The following is a 21,873-nucleotide window of genomic DNA, read 5'->3' on the forward strand; positions in this document are numbered from 1 at the left end:
CAATCTATTGGAGCAAGGTGTTAATCGATTGGTACATAAATTTTTGCCCATGAAATTTTCCTTTTTTGTGTCAACCTCTAGTATAAAATATGGCCTTCCCTTTATAATTTCACATCCAAACACGTGAGCATTCTATCTAACTCCTCACTCTCTCTAAAATATTTTCAACTTTCTCTCACATAATTTTAGTCGTAGCACTTCGAAAAAGTTATTTTGTTTAGTGAGAAATTTATGTATTATGAAAAGGGCATTGTTGTAAATTCACCAAAGAGTATTTTTTTCTTGATTGAATAGTTTATGTATAAGGGAGTGTTTGTTTAGGTTCAAAGTTAAATACTTTAAAAGATTTGGTTTAGAATTCAGGATCTAAGTCGTTGGTTCGGTTTGTAAGCTAAACCAGGCTCAAAAGCTTACTTTGGTTTGAGATTAGTGTAACACCCCAAATTTTTTTTATTCAAATTTTATTTTTATTAATAATCCTATTTTTGTTTGTTATGGTTTTATTATTATTAGTGCTATTATTTTGTTATTATCAAGGATAAGAATTATGAGAATTAATTAGAATTAAGTAGAGTTAGTGGAAGAAGGAAGTTGGAAAAATAAAAATTAATAGGGAAAGTCAAAGAAATAAAAATCATAATTTTATTAAGGGCATTGAATGGGAATAAAAGGGGGTTAATTATTAAAATTTTAATTAGAAAAAAAGGGAGAATTAGAGAGAAAGGAGAAGTACTTTTTTTTTTTTGGAAGAAAAGCCATAACACCTAAAAGCCTCTTCTTTTTTTTTTCCAAAACTCAAAAAGAAAGTAAAATTTGTAACATCCCGATTTTTATTTAAATAGCTATATTTAATAGTTGTTTATTTATTTTAATTATTATGTGGTGTGATAATTAAATTAATTGAGTGATTATGTATTAATTGTGTAATTGGGTCATTAGGAGTAATAATGATGGAATAACTAATTGGGCCTAATTATTAGAAATAGAAATAATGAGTGGGTAAGTGGGTTAAGCCCAATAAGAGAAACACTAGTTAGTAAGGGTTTTGTGAAACAATGTGAAACAAGAGATTAAACCCTCATTTGCTAAGAAAAAAGGAAGAGAAGAGAAGAGGAAAAGAGGAGAATAGAGAAAAGTGACGGGAAACTTAGAAGAAAAATCTTCAAGAGGTAAGGGTGGGTATTCATATTGTTATGGGTATATGTTGTATGCAATGGGTAGTCACATGCTTAGGTATTTGATTTCAAATTTCTATGAACTTGTATGTTAGGGTTTGTGTAGAAAATCCATGAAATTGAATGAGAAAATCATGTTTCATGAGTGGTATTTGATAACCCATGATATAACTATAATAGGATACCCTTTAACTGTGGTAAATAACTGTTTGGGTATGTTTTGGTCGGTGGATTCGTGTGGAATAAAGTTCTGTCAAAAGATGATTTTCTCCTAAAATCGAAGACGGTGCATCGTGCAGTCTGGAGCGCGCATCGCGTGGTTGGGTCTGATGTTGGGGCGCGTAGCGCGACCTGCTATGTAATTTTGTGATTTTTTTATTCTTTGATTTGGGATCCTGTATGCTTATATTTTATGAGGGATTTTCGTGTATTTTGATAATTTATTCAATGATGCTTGGATAAGTTTTGAGTCGAAAAATGAACGAATACATGATACTTGAATTTTAGTATGTGTATATTGGAAATTGGTGATTAATGAGAATAACATTGGTTGTCTTGTATATTATATGTTATTTATGATTGGTAAATGCTATGTGAATACATTGCTGAAGATGTTTGAATGATACATGATATTTTGTGCAAATTGTTGGTGGATAAGTCAAGGTGTTGAATTATTGTGATATGCTTGGATGATTAAGATTGAATGGATAATCTTAATTCCATATATTGTTGGTTAATTCCGCATGCATTCATGGGGAGATTGTACTTCGGTTGGTTGCTTTGATCATAGTGTGGAAATAGAAGCAGTGGACTATATGTTCATATTTGGGCTTGGATCCTAGTCCGGATTGGGAGTGTGACCCTGATTATAGGTTGAATCGGGAGCGCGGTGAGCTTGATGTTCACGTTGGTACCACATGCATGAGTCGCATAAATTTGCATTGGAGTCACATTTGTCATTAAGTGATGTTTGCTTCGGTGTGTGATATGCAATAATTGGTAGTTGTTACCTTGATGTTACATGGTTGATAATTAAGTTATATGAGATAATGTAGAAATCATTTTGATTGTGAAGTGTGATGAATTCGTTGGATGTTTGTATGTTTTATGCATTGTTTATATTACATATTTCTAAAATGATGTGAATTCTCACCCTTCTGTTGGAATGATGTTCTATGTGAAATCGCTCAAGTGTTGAAGAATAGTGGTGCTTCGCACGAGGATAGTTGAGGAGATATCTTGGTGTTTATCCGCTTTTCCTAGGTAGTGAGTCGATGCTCTGGTCATGTAACACTGGGAGAATATTTTGAACTCGTGTTTTGTTGTTGGGAGACATTGTAGTGCTCTCGTATTTGTTATGTTTATGTTGAGTGGCTTGGTGCCCAATGTTTAGATTTATATTCTTATTAGGATATGAGATTTTGGTATGCGAATATATGATTATAGTATGAGATATAATCATTGATGATAATTGAGTAAGAATTATTCCGCTGTGATATGTATAGTTTATGAAACATGAAGTTTAAATAGGTGTTATGATTATGATCAGGTACATGTTATGAATGTTTTGTGATTTTCAATTCTGTTGAGAACGACATGTGACACCATTTGGTGTTATGCATTCTATTTTACTCTGATTTATGTTATATCTGTTTGGGGTTAAAAAGGGGTGTTACATAATTCATCAAGAAGATAACATTAGGGATTGTGCAAGCGAGAATTTCCACCATTGTTAGGAGCTTCGCAAAGAAATTCCGCACAAACAAGATAAAGGAGGGGGAGGGGGAAGGGGCGGAGGTTGCTCAATAACTTTATGAGATTGATAAGTGGTCTGGGGCGTTTACACAATTCTTCAAGCATGAGTGCATAAAGATAAACTGTATATTTGAGAGTGATTAAAAGGCTAAACAATTACACAGTCTCTAAAAATCGAGTCCGCAGAATATTTTTCAAAAACTAATTAAAAGATTAGACATTTACTCTTTCTCTCAAATTTAAATTGCATAAGAGCAAAATATTTTTATGTCATGCACTTTGTATTAGAAAAAGAAAAGTAAGTTTTGATAAAGAGTGCCTAAATATATAATTTAAATATTATAATTAAAAAGTTATTATCAAATTATTATTTAAGGTTTTAATACATTGAATGAACATTTTTTCGTTAAAATTTATTAACTTGGCTTTATTAAACAAATTATATTTTGACACACTTTATAAAATTTTGTAGGGTCAACAACTCAACATATTTTTTCATTGGTCCGGACGAGGTCGTCGAGTAACCTATTTACTACGTCCCCACAAGGACTGATTCTACTTGGTGTGTACATTTCAAAACTGAATTACACGTTATTGAATATACAGACATACAGAAATAATTTTGAATATTTTGTAGCTTAACTTCACTTGGAATCGGAATTAAATTCATCGACTTATATTTTAAGCTAAAAGTATAAAGAAATTCAATTCCAGTGTAATTTATTCTACATCTTTGACATGTTCCTCATAAAATAATACTTATACTTATTTTTTACTCTCTCCATTTCATAATAAATGTTTTATTGATAAAATTCAATATGTTAATTTTAATAATAAAAGTAGTGTTATTCATTCAAACACACTTATTAATTATAATCATTTGAATTATATTGAGCGAAAGTTAATATCCATGATAAGTACCCGTATTTTTAGTGTAACTTAATTAAAAAATTTAAATTATTTTAAAATAAAATAATTAAAAAAGTGACATCACAATGAATAATCTTATTTGATTGGATAAGGGTATTGATATTCAACTAAACTCAAGGGTACCCGAGTGTTCACCTAAATAAAAATATATTAATAAAAACAATAAAAAATATTGTATTGATATCTTATAAAAAACATTTATTGAGACAATTTTTTTTTTTAAATTAAACACTTTTTATGAGATAGAAAGTAATAAATTGATTGAACCTCAGAGTTCATTAAAATGATATAGACTTCGAGATTTGAGGTAGACCTCAAAGTTTCAAAGAACATAGATAGTTACATATTATTCATCAAAATTTTGTTACATTGACTCTCAATGTTTGAGTTGTGAATCACATGTATATTATTTTAGGCAAAGTATCGATATCATATTAAGGTTTGATTTGTATTATTCTTCAAAAATCAATTTATAAAATGAAAGATGTCAGTTTTCCATTCTCATATGAGGCCGGAAAGTTTATTGGCAACAGGTCGGCACGAAGTGATTCATCATGCTCAAACATGAGGCGATCGTTCGTGATATCCGAAACCGCTGATGTTAGGATTAAGGAAGTAGACTAAAATCTCGGAACCAAGCTGAACGGTCACTCTATATAAATTATTTTCAAAATTTATATACATAATTTAGCTAACTTTTTCTTATATTTCATCTAAATGGAGTATTCTATTAACTCAGTGTAATATATACGTTTGACTCAGTGTAAATGTAATATACACGTTTGATGTCACTTCTTGAATTCCAAGCTCTATTAAGTCCACACACCACCACTCCTATAAACTACCATAGTTTTCTACTTCTCTCTCCATCTTTCATTTCTCTTCACTCACACTAACCACTTCCATACTCCCTATTTTTCTTGTATCCCTTTATCCCAATACTCTATTAATATGATAAATTCACAACATCCAACATATCCTATAGAATCTAACATGTATTTTACGACCAACAAAAGCACTATCCATCATGTTTCAAATGCACCATTATTTTTGCCAAATGCTTTTCCACCTATCCAACATATTAATCCAAATTCCGTTACAAATTTTCCCGTGGTAGCAATCATTGTAATAGGAATGATGGCCACATCTCTCTTGCTTATGGCCTATTATATTCTTGTTATCAAATGTTGTCTTGATTGGAACAATGTTGATCTTGTGAGAGGAAGACGTTTTTCTTTTTCAAGACAAAATGATCAAAATCAATCTTCGTCATATTCAATGACATCGGAGCCAAAAGGATTAGAACAAGAAGTGATTAATTCGATTCCGATTATTCGCTACAAAGAAGAAAAGGAACATGGTGATGATGAAAGAGTTTCTTGTGAATGTGCTTTTTGCTTGAATGAGTTTGAACAAGATGAGAAACTTAGAGCTATACCTAATTGTAACCATTTATTTCATATTGATTGTGTTGATGTTTGGCTTCAAAATAATGCAAATTGTCCACTTTGTAGAAGAAGAGTTTCTTTGACAAGAGAAACCAAAAATGTTGAGAACATCGTTGGTGATTGTGAAGATTTTGTTGTGATTGATTTGGATCATGAAAATGAACATGATGATGATGGGGGACAAAACTTACATGAAAGAGGTCAAGAATTGGTGGTGTCTCCAAGAGATTCTATTAGTTCTAATTCACACAAGAAAGCAATTAAGCTTCAAAAAGTGAGTAGTATGAAGAATGAGGGTATAATTGGTATTAAAGATAAAGATGATGGTTTTTTAGTCCAACCAATTAGAAGGTCTTTATCATTGGACTTATCTATTGAAGTTTGTGGTGATAGTAGTGGTAGAGCTAAGAGATCATTATTTTCCTTTGGACATGGAAGTAGATCAAGAGATGTTGTATTACCTATTCATTTGGACCCTTGAAAGTTTCTTTCTATGAGGCATATGCTTTTACATTAAAAATAAAAAAAATAATGGAAAGAAAATCACACTAGAAACATTGTCTTTCCACTACGTGTTTTGAATGTTAATGTTGACTCCCAAGTTAAACGTTTGTATTTTCTAGAACAACTAGTAGGAAACCCGTGCTGTCGCACGGGTCTTGTCGGAATTTTACATTACATGTATTTAATTATGACTTGTAAAATTCCTTTATATATATCAAAAATATATATGTTTAACCAAAATGCAACCAAATTTTAGTCTATGTTAATCCGAAAAACATAAAAGTTAACCATGAAAGAGCTAATAATACATTAAATTTTTAGCTCTTTAAGTAAAACAATAAATATATAGATGGTACAAATTTCAAATGTTATCTTCTTAAATAATCAGAACCATCCAGCAACAAAACCTGCATCATATTCCTGCATTATGAAATGTATAAAATAAGATATCGATTTTGCAAAACTTTGAAAAAATAAATAAAGTATGTGACATTACAGATACAAAGATAGGCTGAAAAAAATTACCATCTATAACAAAATGCTTGGAAAATCTTCTTTTATACAACATTTGTAGTGGTCGAACATGGGACATTCCCTTTGTCATGTATTAGACCACTTTTGGTAGTAACTTTTGAAATTGCAACATACAATTGTCCATGACTAAAAACAGGAGAAGACAAAATTGTTAAGTATGACACATGTTTTAAGTTGGATAACATTAACATAGTTTTAATTTATAATAATTTATCAAATTTTAATTAAATGTGTTTGGAATATCTAACATAATATAACTTATTTTACCGTTCATAAATATTCATGTAGTTTCAATTATATACTAATAATATGTAAAATCTTTTAACATTGATTCTATTTATAATAAATCGTACAATTATTTTTATAACTTCGATTTTATAAAACAACAAAAAAAATAGTTAAAAGATAGACATTAAAGTGATTAGTCAATAGCTGGTATCTCATAGATACGTTCACATCTACCCGTCAATTCATATGAGTTAACAAACTCCAGTTGAATCCAAATTAGTTAATTCTAAAAATTTATTAAGCCTATTTGAGATATTAGCTCATTTTCTCAAACCTAAAATGTATGACAACTTATGTCAAATGCTTAAAAGCTTTTACATTTAACGTATATTATTAAAATATTAAAAATATAATTTTATAAGTTAAAAAAATATATAATTATAATTAAGAAATTAAATATAGTTAGATAATAAAATTTATTAAACCTATTTGAGATATTAGTTCATTTATTCCAAACCTAAAATGTATGACAACCCCGTCAAATGCTTAAAAGTTTCTATCATAATTGTCTCATGTTCTTTTATCATATACAAATATTTATAATATTTTTTTAGTATAAATGATACAATTTTATCATAAAAAAACACTAACATTTTTTTATAAATTGAAATTTTAGTATAATTTATTATATTTTGATTTTAGTTTTAATTATAGTTAATATATTACTAAATTTTAAAAAGAAGAACATCATAAAATATTTATTATTAAAGTAGTATAGTTAATGTAATTTATTATATTTTAATAATGAGGAGGGATATTCTTACTCCAGGAGTAAGTTATTAAGACTTACTCCTCATCATGACCATTGATTCTTCTCAATCTAATGGTTAAAATTAATAAGTAATTAAATGTGGAGAGAGAAAAATAATACTCATTAATTTTAACCATTAGATAGAGAAGGAGCAATGGTCATGATGAGGTGTAAGTCTTAATAACTTACTCTTGTAGTAAAAATACCCCCTCCTCTTTAATAATAGTTTTGATTATAGTTAATATATTAATAAGTCTTAATAAAATATTTAATTTACTAATAAAGTCTAGGTACAAACATCATAAATTGATTGATTTGTATAAAAAACATATGTGTGAAATTATCATAATATGATTTAGTTTCCAAATCAATAATAAAGATTTAATACAATTTTTTAAAAAGAGACACAATAAAAAAATTATCGCTTGCATACTAAAATATTATTGAAATTTTATTTATGTTATTTATTGATTTATATTCTTATCTTTTAATTAGTGTTATATTAACACATTTGAAACATCATTTTTTAATATTGGTTATGATATTGTTTGTTGGGTAAATATTCTTTCTAATTAAATGTTCCATATATTTTTCAATTTAAGAAATAAATTATTTTTAAAATTTACGTATGTAGTTATAAGAGAAACGATCCATTCTTTTTCATTGAGAATGTGTTTGTAGTTCCAAGAGAATCGACTTATTCTTTTTTATTTAATAAATATATTTCCATTGATTATAATAATTCAAATTTTAAACTCAAAGTTAAAATGCGGTTATTTAATATTGGCGTTTACTAATATTTATCTATTAATATGGGCTTTTACCCCTGTAATTATTGAATATCAAATTATTCAATAAAAAATAAAATAAATAACTTAAAAAAACCTATAACAAAATAGTAGTTACCATCTTCATGATTTCCATCATAGATCATCTTCATCAATTAATTTTTTATCATCATCATCAATTAATTTTTTTTTCATACTCTACTCTATTTTATCTTTTATCCACTTCTACATTTTCTAGATTTTTAATTTTAAATACTGAATATTAATACAAAGGTTTTTTTTGTCTCGCTGAATATTACTACATTGATTAAAAAAATTAGTCAATAGTTAACTAAAAAATGGTTTGTATACTCCAAAATCCTTTTACCAAAGGATTTGCAATTTTAAATTCAAACAATATAATATTTCATAATGTATTATATTACTGATTTAAGATAAAAATAAAGTTAAAACACCACTAAATTATATATTAGTCATGTTATAATTGATTTAAGTTAAAATTATATATTAAGAAGTAATTATTTTATATAGTATATTAAAAACTTTATATATCAAGAAGTAATAATTTTATATAGCATATCAATCTCAATATTCAACAGATGTCAAGAAATTTCAAAGAGAAAGCTAAAAATTGTCGTTTGAACATCCATTATTAAAAAAAACTTATACATACAAACAATTCCATAAAATAAATTCAAACCATATTCAAACCAAGTTAGAACTTGAATTTTGAAACTAAATAAGTAGGTAAAATAGCTTGAATAATACCACGTTTCAAAAAAAATAGAAAGAATAATTATTTGGTAATCACAAAAAATAATATTTAGGATCCAGACAATAGAACTGGCAACAAAATACTACCTCCAAATCAACAAAAACCATAAAACCATCACTATGTGTTCTTTGTTTGGAGAAGTTGTTACAGACCATATATGCTTACACCTAACTATCATCTTCCACAAATCCTTCGACTCATTGATGTCCTTCACAGAATCGATTAGGCGAGCCATGACAATGATTAAAAGGCTGCAAGAACACAAACATATTTCACTTGATTTGGCCAATTAAAATCGAAGTAAAAAAGAGACCGAACATATATGAAGTAAATTCGTACCTATTGCAAAACAGAAATGAAGAAGAATTGATAACCTGAAAAAGATAAATTAAAGAGTGGAATTCCTTTGATTCAGTAGATATATAAATGTATTTTTCGGTAGTGGAGGGTTCTGTGTTTTCAAAAACGTTAAATACCGATCCAAATTATGGAATAACTCTGTGTATTCAACATTAGCATTTAATTTTGTCAAAAAAAACATTAGCATTTAATAGGAGCTATTAGAGTTTTGTAATCTGTGTAAATAAATAAATAAAATAAAAATAAATTTAAAATAACAACAAAAATCAAGAGAGCAACACATCAGCAACAATAAATGCCAAATCAATATGGTTGAGTTATTTTGCTAAAAGTCATTTGTACCCATGGAATTAGAAAAGTTTTAGTACTTTTAGCAGAGGGCTTTAAGTGGTATTTCCAGGTACTTTTGCTTTTATATATTAATAATAGATGTAGTGGTGACTTTCTTTCGTGTGAGAAATTTTGGAGTTTGTGTTTCCATTTAGTTTTTAATATTTGTATGATAAACATGTGTATCACAATTCTATTAAGCTGGTAAAGAATACACCGGCAATAAAGTTGTCTTTCAATTTGATTTGTTATGTCTTGGGTCACACTATAAGAAAATTGAAGTGTCGGGCTAAAAGCGGACGCTAGATGGAAGTTAGCGTTGATTTAGTGTCAGGTTGTGGTAGATATTTCAAAGGTCGATGCTAACTGTTGTGTTTAGAAAATGCTAACTAGTGTTTGTGTTATGAGATGTTAGTGTGAAGCTAAATATAACTACATTTTACTCAATGTCATTTTTAGAGTCTGTTTGGTGGGCTCTAACTTAAGCGAAATTAACATGTCACCCTCCATATTATACATGGAGATTTTAAAAATTACGGTAATTTTGCAAAACTCATTACCCTGTCCCGGAAATTTCACAAATTTTCGGTAGAAAACCCAATATCGGAAATTCCAATTTTCTGCTGTGTATCGGAAAGTTCTTTAAAACCTAAAATTTTTGGTATGGCAGATGAAGTTTTATATCTTTGTGGTCCTGAACCGGAAACTTCAGCTTCTTCTACAGATTCATGTAGTGATCTTACACAGTACTTCGTCAGAGATACAATATGTTTACTTTACTTCATACACAATTTTTTTTTTTTATAAATTGATGCAGTTATCTAATTAAACGTTTTTGTGATTGTCAGATTTTTGAATCACGAGATAAGGTTCTAGAATGGGCACGTTCAATTAGAAAAAGTCATGGTATTGTTGTTACAATCCGATCTGATTCTGCTAATGGAATGCGAGGGAGGAAGGATAAATTGATTATGGGTTGTGATAGAGGAGGAAATTACAAAAAGAAAAATGAAGTCGTGGCCGCTTCTGATGGCAATTATACTATGACTCTATGAGGCTTAGATGCCCATTTAGGCTGATATCTGTTCCGAGTGGTATTGGTTGGAAGGTGGAGATTAAATGTGGGATTTATAATCATAGACTAGATAAGGATTTGGTAGGTCATGACATCTTGGGCCGTCTAAAAGATAATGAAAGAAAGATTGTGAATGACATTACGAAGTACAATATGGCACCAAGGTACATCGCGTCTGCTTTGAAAGACAAAGACCCAGAAAATCTCACGAGTATTACCCGGATATACCGAGCTAGAGCAACATACAAACTGGGCAAGAGAGGTGCACTGACAGAAATACAAATTTTATTGAGCCTTATTCACCAAGAGAAATACATGTGTTGGTCTAGAAATTAGGAAAATTCATATATTGTGGCTGATATCTCCTGGACACACCCTGACTCTGTCAAGTTGTTGAATATGTTTCCTCTGGTGTTGATTTTTGATTGCACGTACAAAACGAATAGGTAAGAATTTTAATTTTAATTTCTCCCAACTTAAAAATATGTCGAGTGAGTTGGTTGCTGAATGCATTTTTTTAATCGTGCAGGTACCGGCTACCACTGCTTGAGATTGTTGGTGTTACCTCAATAAAATTGAAGTTTTCAGTTGCTTTTGCATATTTGAAACATGAAAGGGAGGAGAACTTCACATGGGCACTAGAGAAGCTTAAAGAGTTGTTCTATTATGAGAAGTTGCTACCAGATGTCATGGGGACGAACAGGGAACTTGCATTGATGAATGCCATTGATTCTATGTATCCAAATGCGTCTCATTTGCTGTGTACGTTTCATATTTCAAAAAACGTTAGCATGAAATGTAAAGAGTATGTGAAATCAGAAAGACAAGAACATGTCATGGATCACTGGAACAACATGATGTATTCAAATACAGAAGACGAATTTGATGTACATCTCAACTACTTCGAGAGTGTGTGTGGTGATATTCCATTATTGGTCAAGTACATGAAAGAAATATGATTGACACCATATAAAGAAAGATTTGTTGCTGCATGGACTAACATAGTTACTCATTTAGGGAAAACAACAACAAACAGGTACGTTCCTCTAACAGAAAATATGTTTATGTTTTCTATTTGTGTGTTTTTTATTTAATGTGTCCATGATTTCTAGGGTGGATTCTGCACATTGGATATTGAAGAACATATTGATTACAAGTCATGGTGATTTATGTGCAAGCTGGGATGCTGTGAACATAATGTTGAAGTTGTAGTTAAGTTCCATAAGAGTGTCATTTCAAAAAAGTATCGTCAATATTGAGCATCAGTATAACACTCCATTCTATTCTAAATTGCACAATTTTGTTTCAAGACAGTGTATACAACTCATTAGAAAGGAACTAGAAAGAGTCAAATTTGTTGGCGCGAGCAAGGAGAGGTGTGGTTGTTACATTAGAACAACACATGGGTTACCGTGTGCGTGTCAGCTCGTCGGTTACCAACTATACCTTTGGAAAATATTCATGTGTTTTGGACGAAATTGTAAATTTCAGAACATGAGGCGAGTCTTGACGGGAGCAAGTGGGATTTAGAAGAGGAGTGCGAAGATTTGAAGATACAATTCAGTACTTTGGATATTGTGGGTCAAAGGGCGTTAAAGAAAAAAGTTCGTAATCTTGCCTATCCATCCACAACTTTAATGTGTCCACCGCCGGCGAAATACAAGCCAAAGAGAGGAGTTAAGAAGAGTAGAAAATATGAGGAAAGTGATGTGCATCGTGATCCAAGTCAGTGGGAATATGTTGATGCTTCGTAGGGGAGTCATGTAACAGCCCGAGCCTTTTGTGCTCCCGACACTGCTACCTCACGATCTTCGTTACCCCCCTCTCTAGTAAAGTTTTTGCCTTTCATGGAAATCGAACCATGTACCCTGGAGTCAAGTACATGTTCAATCCATTCCCATTACCAATTGAGATTACATGTTCAATTCATTCCCACTACCAATTGTGAGAATTAGTTGCGTGTGTAATTCTTTATATATTATTCACCATCTTCAACATTAATTAAGATCCATTGTTGTGGATATTCAACTCTAATTATTGAGTGTGAGAGGTGGATTAAAGGTACATTAGGGAATCTAATGTTTTTATTTGAAGTTTTATTTTTGTGTAACGGGTGGAAGAATTGTTTCTTAGACAAGGATTCTGGTTGTGTGTTGTTCACAAAGAGAGAAAAGTTTCTCTGTACTCCATTGAAGACTTTGGCGAAACCATGTGAAGGTTGTCATAGAACAAAGTTGGGAGTTATCCAATTGTTCAAGGCTAGTGGCAATCGCTCATAAAAGTCTTTGTCATATTTGAGGAAAGGATGTTGCAGAAATGAAGCTTGGACCAGATTATTGTGGATAGCAAGATTATTGGATCAAGATCATCGAGGATCTTGTATGTAGAAATTGAGTATCTGCATCAACAAAAGAATTATCATTTGATATATCATAACATCGCTTGTATGTCATCTATGTTAGATTATGCTTATAGTGGTTTATTGTATAAGCATATGTCTGTGTTGCATCAAATCTATTGAATTGTCTTTAAGTCAATTATGATAAAAAGAATGCCTATGTTTGGATATTAAATTGATTGGATCAATCAACTTGAATTATACTATTATGTTTATGTTCTTCAAAGGATCATAATTTTAGCGACAATATTGAAATATCTTAGTTATAAATTATATTAACGAGTTTTTAAACTTTCATCTTATTTTGTTTTTGTTTTTGTACATAAATCATTGATCATGTATTAGAAAATATTTGAAATTTGTTTTATAGGGGATGGTCTATTTAACTCTCTTATAGACATTTTTTATTTATATTTCTAATCAATAGAATATGACTACAATATTAATGAATTATATAAATACATACTTAGACCGTTTTTAGATACATTTTATGTCTTATTTATTGAAAATATTTTTATGTATTTTTATAGGAGAAAAAAAATCATGAACAACATCTCAAAATGGTATTACAAGTGCTTAAAAACAATATTTTATTTGCTAAGTTTTTGAAGTGAAAATTTTGATTCAAAAAGTTTCCTTTGTCATGTAATTCTAAAATGCAGAATTACAGTTGATTGTTTGATGGTAGAAGCTTTTGAATATATGAAGGCATCAAAGAACGTGACATAAACCTAGAGTTTATTGGCATTAGAAGATTACAATAAGAGATTCATTGAAGGATGCTCTAAATTCACATTGCCTTTAAACCATTTGACATAAAATAATTAAGTTTTAGCATGGAATGTGAAGCGTGATGAAGGTTTTTGAAGATTTAAGGAAAAAATTACCATAACGTCAATGTTAACCTTACTATTGTAAGTAAAAAATCACCTAAGCATGTTCTTTACAAAGATTATAACATATAATCACTTTAGTGCGGAAGCTATAAAATACATATATGAACACGAACATGAATATAGGATCATTTATCATGTTGATCTATTAAAGATTAATGAAGAGTAAGGAATCAAGGAATACCTGGATCCATTGTAGAATTACTCACTTGGCTATAGCTCTTCCTCAACCAGTACTCCTCACGCCTCAGTACTCTTCAGATGGGGAGAAGAGTGAATATGCTTTTCGTACTGATATATTGGGGACCATAGCCCATTATATAGGTGATGGCCCATTAGAGTTCCCATTATCCCGAAATGGGCCATCTGACATCCACCCAATTTGACCCATATCAATTAATTGATAAATAATTAATTATATAAATAGAAAACTAATTAGCCTTATTACATAATTTGACCACTAAATCAATTAAGGCTTCATATTGGTAAATAGCTAATATAATCAATTTAAATATATATGCCCACATAATATTATTTAAATATTTTATTTAATAAAATATTCTAACAATCTCCCACTTGGGCAATATATCTTAATGATTATATCATTATTCTTTAGGCGCGCATCCGAATGCTATTTATCCTTAGATTTCTCCTTTACAATCTAGTTCACCTCACACATCAATAAGGGACCACCGCGGCTATCGTCACTAACTTAAGACGTGAAGGAACCCCGATGACCACCAAATCAATGCATTTGATAAAATAGATCGATATGGATGAGTGGCATGGAAATTTCATGCAATGTGATCTCTTTATCATGTCTATTTCCAACTGGTCCAACTAAAGTCTTTAATGAGATCAAAACTAAAGTTCCTTAAGTGCAATTTAAAACAAAATATTTGCACATAACCAAAAAATATAATGTTATAACAATAAAGATTAATAAACTTTATTTCTGCAGAATTTCAAATATAACATGGATTGTTCCGGAAAAAAATGAAACCAAAGTATAGAACATATAACAAAAAAGAAGTAAGACTCCCACTAGTCCAAGGCAATATCAAAACCAAGACCCATATGAGCAACATGCCCATGAAAAGACTTAGGCGTTAAGCCTTTGGTTAGTGGGTCAGCTAGCATTAAGTCTGTCCCTATATGTTCTATCAAAATCTGTTTCTCCTGGACTCTTTCTTTCACAACAAGATACTTGATATCAATAAATTTTGATTTTGTAGCACTCATGTTGTTGTTTGAGTAGAGTACAGCTGCATTATTGTCACAATAAATCTTCAAAGGCCTCTGGATGCTCCCAATGACGCGTAGGCCCGTGACAAAGTTTCGCAACCAAGTTGCATGATTTGATGCCTCAAAGCAAGCCACAAACTCCGCTGCCATGGTGGAAGGAGCCACTAAAGTCTGTTTTGCAGACTTCCAGGAGACGGCTCCTCCAGCCAAGAGGAAGATATAACCAGATGTGGACCGTTTGCTGTCCGAGCATCCTGCAAAATCAGAGTCAGAATATCCAATGATCTCCAAGTTATTTGACTTCTGATAAGTGAGCACAAAATCTCTAGTTCTCTTCAAGTAGCGTAAAACACGTTTTACTGCCGTCCAGTGCTGCATACCAGGGTTGCTCAAATATCTGCCAAGAACTCCTACAATGAAAGCTAAGTCGGGACGAGTGCAAACTTGAGCATACATGAGACTCCCTACAGCTGAAGCGTAAGGAATCTTATCCATCTCTTTCTTTTCAAGATCCGTAATGGGGCACTGTTTGAGACTAAATTTATCTCCTCTAGCAACAGGTGTGTCTCCTGGTTTACTATCTTTCATGGAGAATCTATCCAAAACTGTATCAATATAGCTCCTTTGCGATAATCCTAAGATACCTCGAGAGCGGTCTCTAATTATTTGGATTCCTAAGACAAAGGAGGCGTCCCCAAGATCTTTCATCTCAAAATTTTTTGTGAGAAATCTCTTGGTTTCGTGCAATAAGCCTATATTGTTGCTTGCCAAAAGGATATCATCCACATATAACACCAAGAAAATAAATTTACTCCCACTGAACTTGTGGTATACACAATCATCAACTGGATTAGCCTCAAAACCACAAGAGGATATTACTTGATGAAATTTGAAATACCATTGACGAGAAGCCTGTTTAAGGCCATAGATGGATTTCTTAAGTTTGCAAACCATAGACTTTGGATCTCCCGATACAAAATTTTCTGGTTGTACCATATATATCGTTTCTTCAATGTTTCCATTTAGAAATGCAGTTTTAACATCCATCTGATGCAGCTCCAAATCAAAATGAGCCACTAAAGCCATTATGATTCTAAAAGAGTCTTTCGATGAAACTGGAGAGAAAGTCTCTTTGTAATCAATGCCTTCCTTTTGAGTAAAACCTTTAGCGACAAGACGAGCTTTATATCTCTCAACATTACCCTTTGAATCCCTTTTGGTTTTAAATATCCATTTACAACCAATGGGTTTCTTTCCTTCAGGTAATTCAACAAGATCCCAAACATCATTGTCACCCATCGATTTCATCTCATCCTTCATGGCATCAATCCACTTGAGAGAATTAGGACACTGCATAGCTTGACGAAAGTTGATAGGATCTTTTTCAGTCAAGCCAATGCCATCCTCATGTTCCTGAAGAAATACAACATAATCATCTGGAATTGCACTTCTCCTCTCTCTAATGGATCTTCTTAATAATGGCTGCTCTTGAGGTTGTTGAGTTTGAACTATAGGTGGTGCTTGAGGAAGAAACTCAGTGTTGTCTTCTTCTTGAGGGATGTTAGGAATAACATCTTGATTTGTTTCTGGATCCATTACTGGTAGAATGACAGGTATAAAGACTTGTTCATTCCCAGTAACAGTTTCTTCATCAAAAACAACACTCCTTATGCTTCCTTCCCCTCCAAACTCTACATCCTCAAGGAATCTTGCATTTCCCGTCTCAAAAATTGTTCTAGTGATGGGATTGTAAAATTTGTACCCGCGAGAGTATTCGGCGTACCCAACAAAGTAGCAACTAATAGTCTTTGCATCCAACTTACCTTCATGAGGCCTATAAGGTCTCGCTTCAGCTGGACATCCCCAAATGTGTAAGTGCCTAATGCTGGGCTTTTTCCCAGTCCATAACTCATAAGGGGTTTTAGCTACTACTTTACTAGGTACTCTATTAAGAATATAAACTGCAGTTTTTAATTCCTCTCCCCAAAGTGACTCTGGTAGGGAAGAATGACTAATCATACTTCTCACCATATCCTTAAGAGTCCGATTTCGTCGTTCTGCAACTCCATTAATGTTGGGTTTCCCCGGCATTGTATATTGCGGAACGATTCCACACTCCTTGAGGAAAAGCGCGAAGGGCCCAAGACGTTGTTCCCCTGATCCATCATATCGACCATAGTATTCACCACCACGATCTGATTTGACGGCCTTGATTTTCTTTCCAAGCTTAAGTTCAACTTCAGCTTTGAAAGACTTGAACATGTCTAGGGACTGAGATTTCTCATGAATTAAGTACAAATAGCCATATCTAGAGTAGTCGTCTATGAACGTAATAAAATACTTTTGTCCATTCCATGAACCCGTAGGGAAAGGACCACATATATCCGTATGAATTAGTTCTAAGACGTCTTTAGCTCTATCAGCATCAAAATTTCTTTTGTTTGTTTGTTTACCCTTAATGCATTGTATGCAAACTTGAAAATTTGTCAAATCTAAGGGTCCAAGAATACCCTCTGACACAAGCCTTTGAATTCTCTGTTTAGAGATATGTCCTAATCGCTTATGCCATAAAGTGGCAGAACTTTCATTTAATTTTCGTTTTGTACCATGTGACTCTATTTGCATTATTTTGTTATAAGGACGTTCAATTTCAAGCATATAAAGATTATCATTTAAAGACCCACAACCAATAACACTTGAATCAAATGAGAGACTAAATTTATTATTTCTAAATGAACAAGCATAACCAGATTTGTCCAAAACAGAAATAGAAATTAAATTCCGCCTAATAGACAGTGCAACATAAGTCTCAACCAAATCCAAATGAAAACCGGTCTTTAACAATAATCTAAAAGTCCCTATAGCCTCTACTGCAACTTTATTGCCATCGCCCACATAGATGAATCTTTCGGCATCACTTGGCGGACGGCTCCACAGGCAACCCTGCATGGACATACTAATGTGAGTAGTAGCACCAGAATCTACCCACCAAGTATCCTTAGGTACAGAAACTAAATTAATTTCAGAACAAACAAAAGTGAGAAATTTACCCTTCTTCACACGCCATGCGGCGTACTTGGAACAATCCTTCTTCATGTGTCCAGCTTTCTTGCAAAAGAAGCAAGTGGACTCCTTAGGTTGTTCCTTTGCCTTCTTGTTCTGAGAAGGATTCCCTGCAGTTCTTTTCCTTTTGAATTGAGAGCTAGTAGCTAAATGAGCACTTTCAGTCTTATCTTTCTCCAGCCTCTCTTCCTCTTGTACACAATGAGATATCAGCTCATTAAGGGACCATTTGTCCTTCTGAGTGTTGTAGCTCACTTTGAATTGCCCAAAGTGTGCAGGAAGAGATATCAAAACTAAGTGCACAATTAAGTCCTCAGGAAGTTCTAACTTCAATGCCTTAAGTTTTGAAGCAAGATGAGACATTTCCATGATATACTCTCGTATGTTCCCTTTACCTTTGTAACTCATTGAAATCAATTTCGACAAAGTAGTGCTTGTCTCAACCTTATCATTTTTAGCAAAAAAATGTTCAATGGTTTCAAGGAACTTCTTAGCACTCTCACTTTCAGCAATCGAGCCCCTAATAACTTCAGGTATGGATCTTTTGATCATCATGAGGCACATTCGGTTGGAGCGGTCCCACTTTTCAATTTTTGCTTCATTTGGATTCTCAGCAGTGGCGATCGGGCGTTCTTCCCTCAAGGATAAATCCAAGTCCATGCATCCAAGAACAATCTCAACAGATTCTTTCCAAGACTTGAAGTTCATCCCATTCAGCATAGGGATGGAGTTAATTTGAGCAACAAAGTTTTGAGCGGTAGCAACAACAACTAAATGAGAGAACAATAAACATACAATAACATTAGTAGGCATGTCAAAAATAACCGTAGAGACATGCACAATAATCTTAATATGAAAATTAAACAAGACCTTAACAAGATACCAAACGCACCATTAATTTTCAATCTTCGGATTGTAAAAAATTAGTTGCAAACGGTACTCTCAACGTAACGATCAAATATTGACAATAAGTCCGGTCAAATAATGGTCACCTTAGGGCAGCCCATTATCCACATGGAAAATAAATTTATAATTATCACATATTTACCATCACAAGTATAAAATTACACGGCCAAGTTGTGCCATGCTTCGGGCCGACTACAACTCGCATGAGTAATTACACACTTCATCTTTCGTAAACTCAATTGAATTAATATTATGCAATAGAGGTTACTTCGGTAACATATTATTTAAACTAATTCAATAAAATTTACTAGATAAATAAATAAATTAAATGGGAAGGTCTTAAAACTTTTCATGAACAGCACTTGCAAAATGCAATGCCAATTGTATGTTTATATTATATTATTATCCAACGATTGTGTTTATGTCATGTACATACCAGTATAATAAACCAATATTATTAAATAAAATAAATACTTTTATACATATTATATTATATAAAAAAATTCATTTAATAAAACATATAATTAAAAAATAAATAAATAACATTATTATATAGTCTAACGTATCCGGCAATTGTCTAACAATTGTGTATCCGGCAATTGAAAATAAAAACGGTCAATTGATTCTATACAGTTTATTTCAAAAAACCATGACCAATTAACTCTGTACGGTATTTATTTCAATTTAATTTACATAATAAAATTGATTCAATACCTTACTTTATGTTACTTTATGGTTACTTTACCAATTCAATACACGTTACATCCATATTAAAGATCATTTATAATGAAATGATCATAAAAAAAATAATAAACAAATTGTAAGGGACATGATCATCTCATAGTCATTTTATGCAACAGTAATAAAATGATTAAAAAAAAACCATAGAAAAAAAAATAATTTTGATCTACGTTACCAATTTTTTTTTTAATATAATAATAATAAAATATATATTACTAACTAATAGGACAGTAAAAAAAACCATAGGCAATTCAATCATTTCAAAAAAAAAAGATTCATGTCTCTGAAATTGATTTGAGTAGCAAGAATACAAAACAAGAGAAATTTGATACAAACACAATTAACCCAATCTCCATAATATAAATAATCCCAATAAATCAATCATGAATAAAGCTCTGATACCAATTGTAAGTAAAAAATCACCTAAACATGTTCTTTACAAAGATTATAACATATAATCACTTTAGTGCGGAAGCTATAAAATACATATATGAACACGAACATGAATATAGGATCATTTATCATGTTGATCTATTAAAGATTAATGAAGAGTAAGGAATCAAGGAATACCTGGATCCATTGTAGAATTACTCACTTGGCTATAGCTCTTCCTCAACCAGTACTCCTCACGCCTCAGTACTCTTCAGATGGGGAGAAGAGTGAATATGCTTTTCGTACTGATATATTGGGGACCATAGCCCATTATATAGGTGATGGCCCATTAGAGTTCCCATTATCCCGAAATGGGCCATCTGACATCCACCCAATTTGACCCATATCAATTAATTGATAAATAATTAATTATATAAATAGAAAACTAATTAGCCTTATTACATAATTTGACCACTAAATCAATTAAGGCTTCATATTGATAAATAGCTAATATAATCAATTTAAATATATATGCCCACATAATATTATTTAAATATTTTATTTCAATAAAATATTCTAACAACTATATCAAACTAAATTGTCTATGGTTTTTTATAATGTTGCTTTGAAATGTCTAGGAGGAGATTTGATGCAAATTGGTAAGGTAGTTGCTTATACATCAAGACACTTAAAGATACAATGGCAGAATTACCCAATCCATAATTTGGAATCAAGAGCAGTAGTATTTACACTCAAGATGTGGAAAAAATATCTATAGAGTAAAATATGAAATGTCCATCGACCATAAAAAATTTGTAGTGTGTTTAATATTCTTGAGTCTAGGAATATGGGTTTCTGAAATTTAAGAAAGTATGATAGAATTAGAGTTTAGCCTAATTCATTTCTAAAAAATCGGTTCGCAAGGTGAGGGGTGTCACTCTATCTAAACCTTTTGTGAACTCTATCTTTAACCATTTAGGGACTTGGGTTTTTCCCAATACACCTCTTCACACTCAGCACTATTGGGCTTGGTGCATGGATATAAATAGTGGGTGGCTCAAATTATCGATATATGAGACTTGATTTTTTTGCAACACACCCCCTTACGCCCGATACTATTGGGCTTGGTGCACATTTAAATGTTGGGTGACCTGAATCGATAGGCTCATGATACCATGATAGAATTAGAGTTTGATCTAACTCTTTTCTATAAAACTGGCTTGTAAGGTGATTACTCTTCCCATAGCTACTCAAATATAAATTTTTGAAAGATGTTTTAGTGGCCTAAAATGAACAATGATGTTGTAGAGTTTATGTGGTTTGTAAAAAAAAAAAAGTGGTTGGAAAAAGTTCATGTCCTTGTTCATACCTTGGAGAATAACTAACTCCTCTATGTTGGAATGAATCAAAAAATAATCTCGTAAATGGACCCAAGATAATTCATTGTACAATGGCAAGATCAAATTATTCAAGAGAAGATACAACTTGCACAAGGATACACATGTGGAATTTTTTTCATAATAACCAACCTTTTCAATTTAT

The 21,873-nt window shown here is 31.7% G+C and overlaps 2 protein-coding genes across 2 annotated transcripts; one reads left to right on the forward strand and one right to left on the reverse strand.

Annotated features, from left to right (window-relative positions):
• Window positions 1-4,752: 4,752 nt before the first annotated feature.
• Window positions 4,753-6,028, forward strand: LOC131635235 (RING-H2 finger protein ATL16-like). The gene has a single exon (XM_058905839.1). It carries the CDS (start codon window positions 4,812-4,814, stop codon window positions 5,787-5,789), a length of 978 nt encoding a protein of 325 aa, XP_058761822.1. The 5' UTR covers window positions 4,753-4,811; the 3' UTR covers window positions 5,790-6,028.
• Window positions 6,029-18,458: 12,430 nt separating this feature from the next.
• Window positions 18,459-20,539, reverse strand: LOC131635222 (uncharacterized). The gene is made up of 3 exons (XM_058905828.1): window positions 20,530-20,539; window positions 18,568-19,082; window positions 18,459-18,503 (listed from the first exon to the last, which is right to left on the reverse strand). The coding sequence occupies exons 1-3, from the start codon at window positions 20,537-20,539 to the stop codon at window positions 18,459-18,461; spliced, it is 570 nt and encodes a 189-aa protein (XP_058761811.1).
• Between the last annotated feature and the right edge of the window lie 1,334 nt (window positions 20,540-21,873).

The sequence above is a fragment of the Vicia villosa genome, unplaced genomic scaffold (assembly GCF_029867415.1).
Source record: "Vicia villosa cultivar HV-30 ecotype Madison, WI unplaced genomic scaffold, Vvil1.0 ctg.001450F_1_1, whole genome shotgun sequence".
In the NCBI taxonomy this organism is placed as follows: domain Eukaryota; kingdom Viridiplantae; phylum Streptophyta; class Magnoliopsida; order Fabales; family Fabaceae; genus Vicia; species Vicia villosa.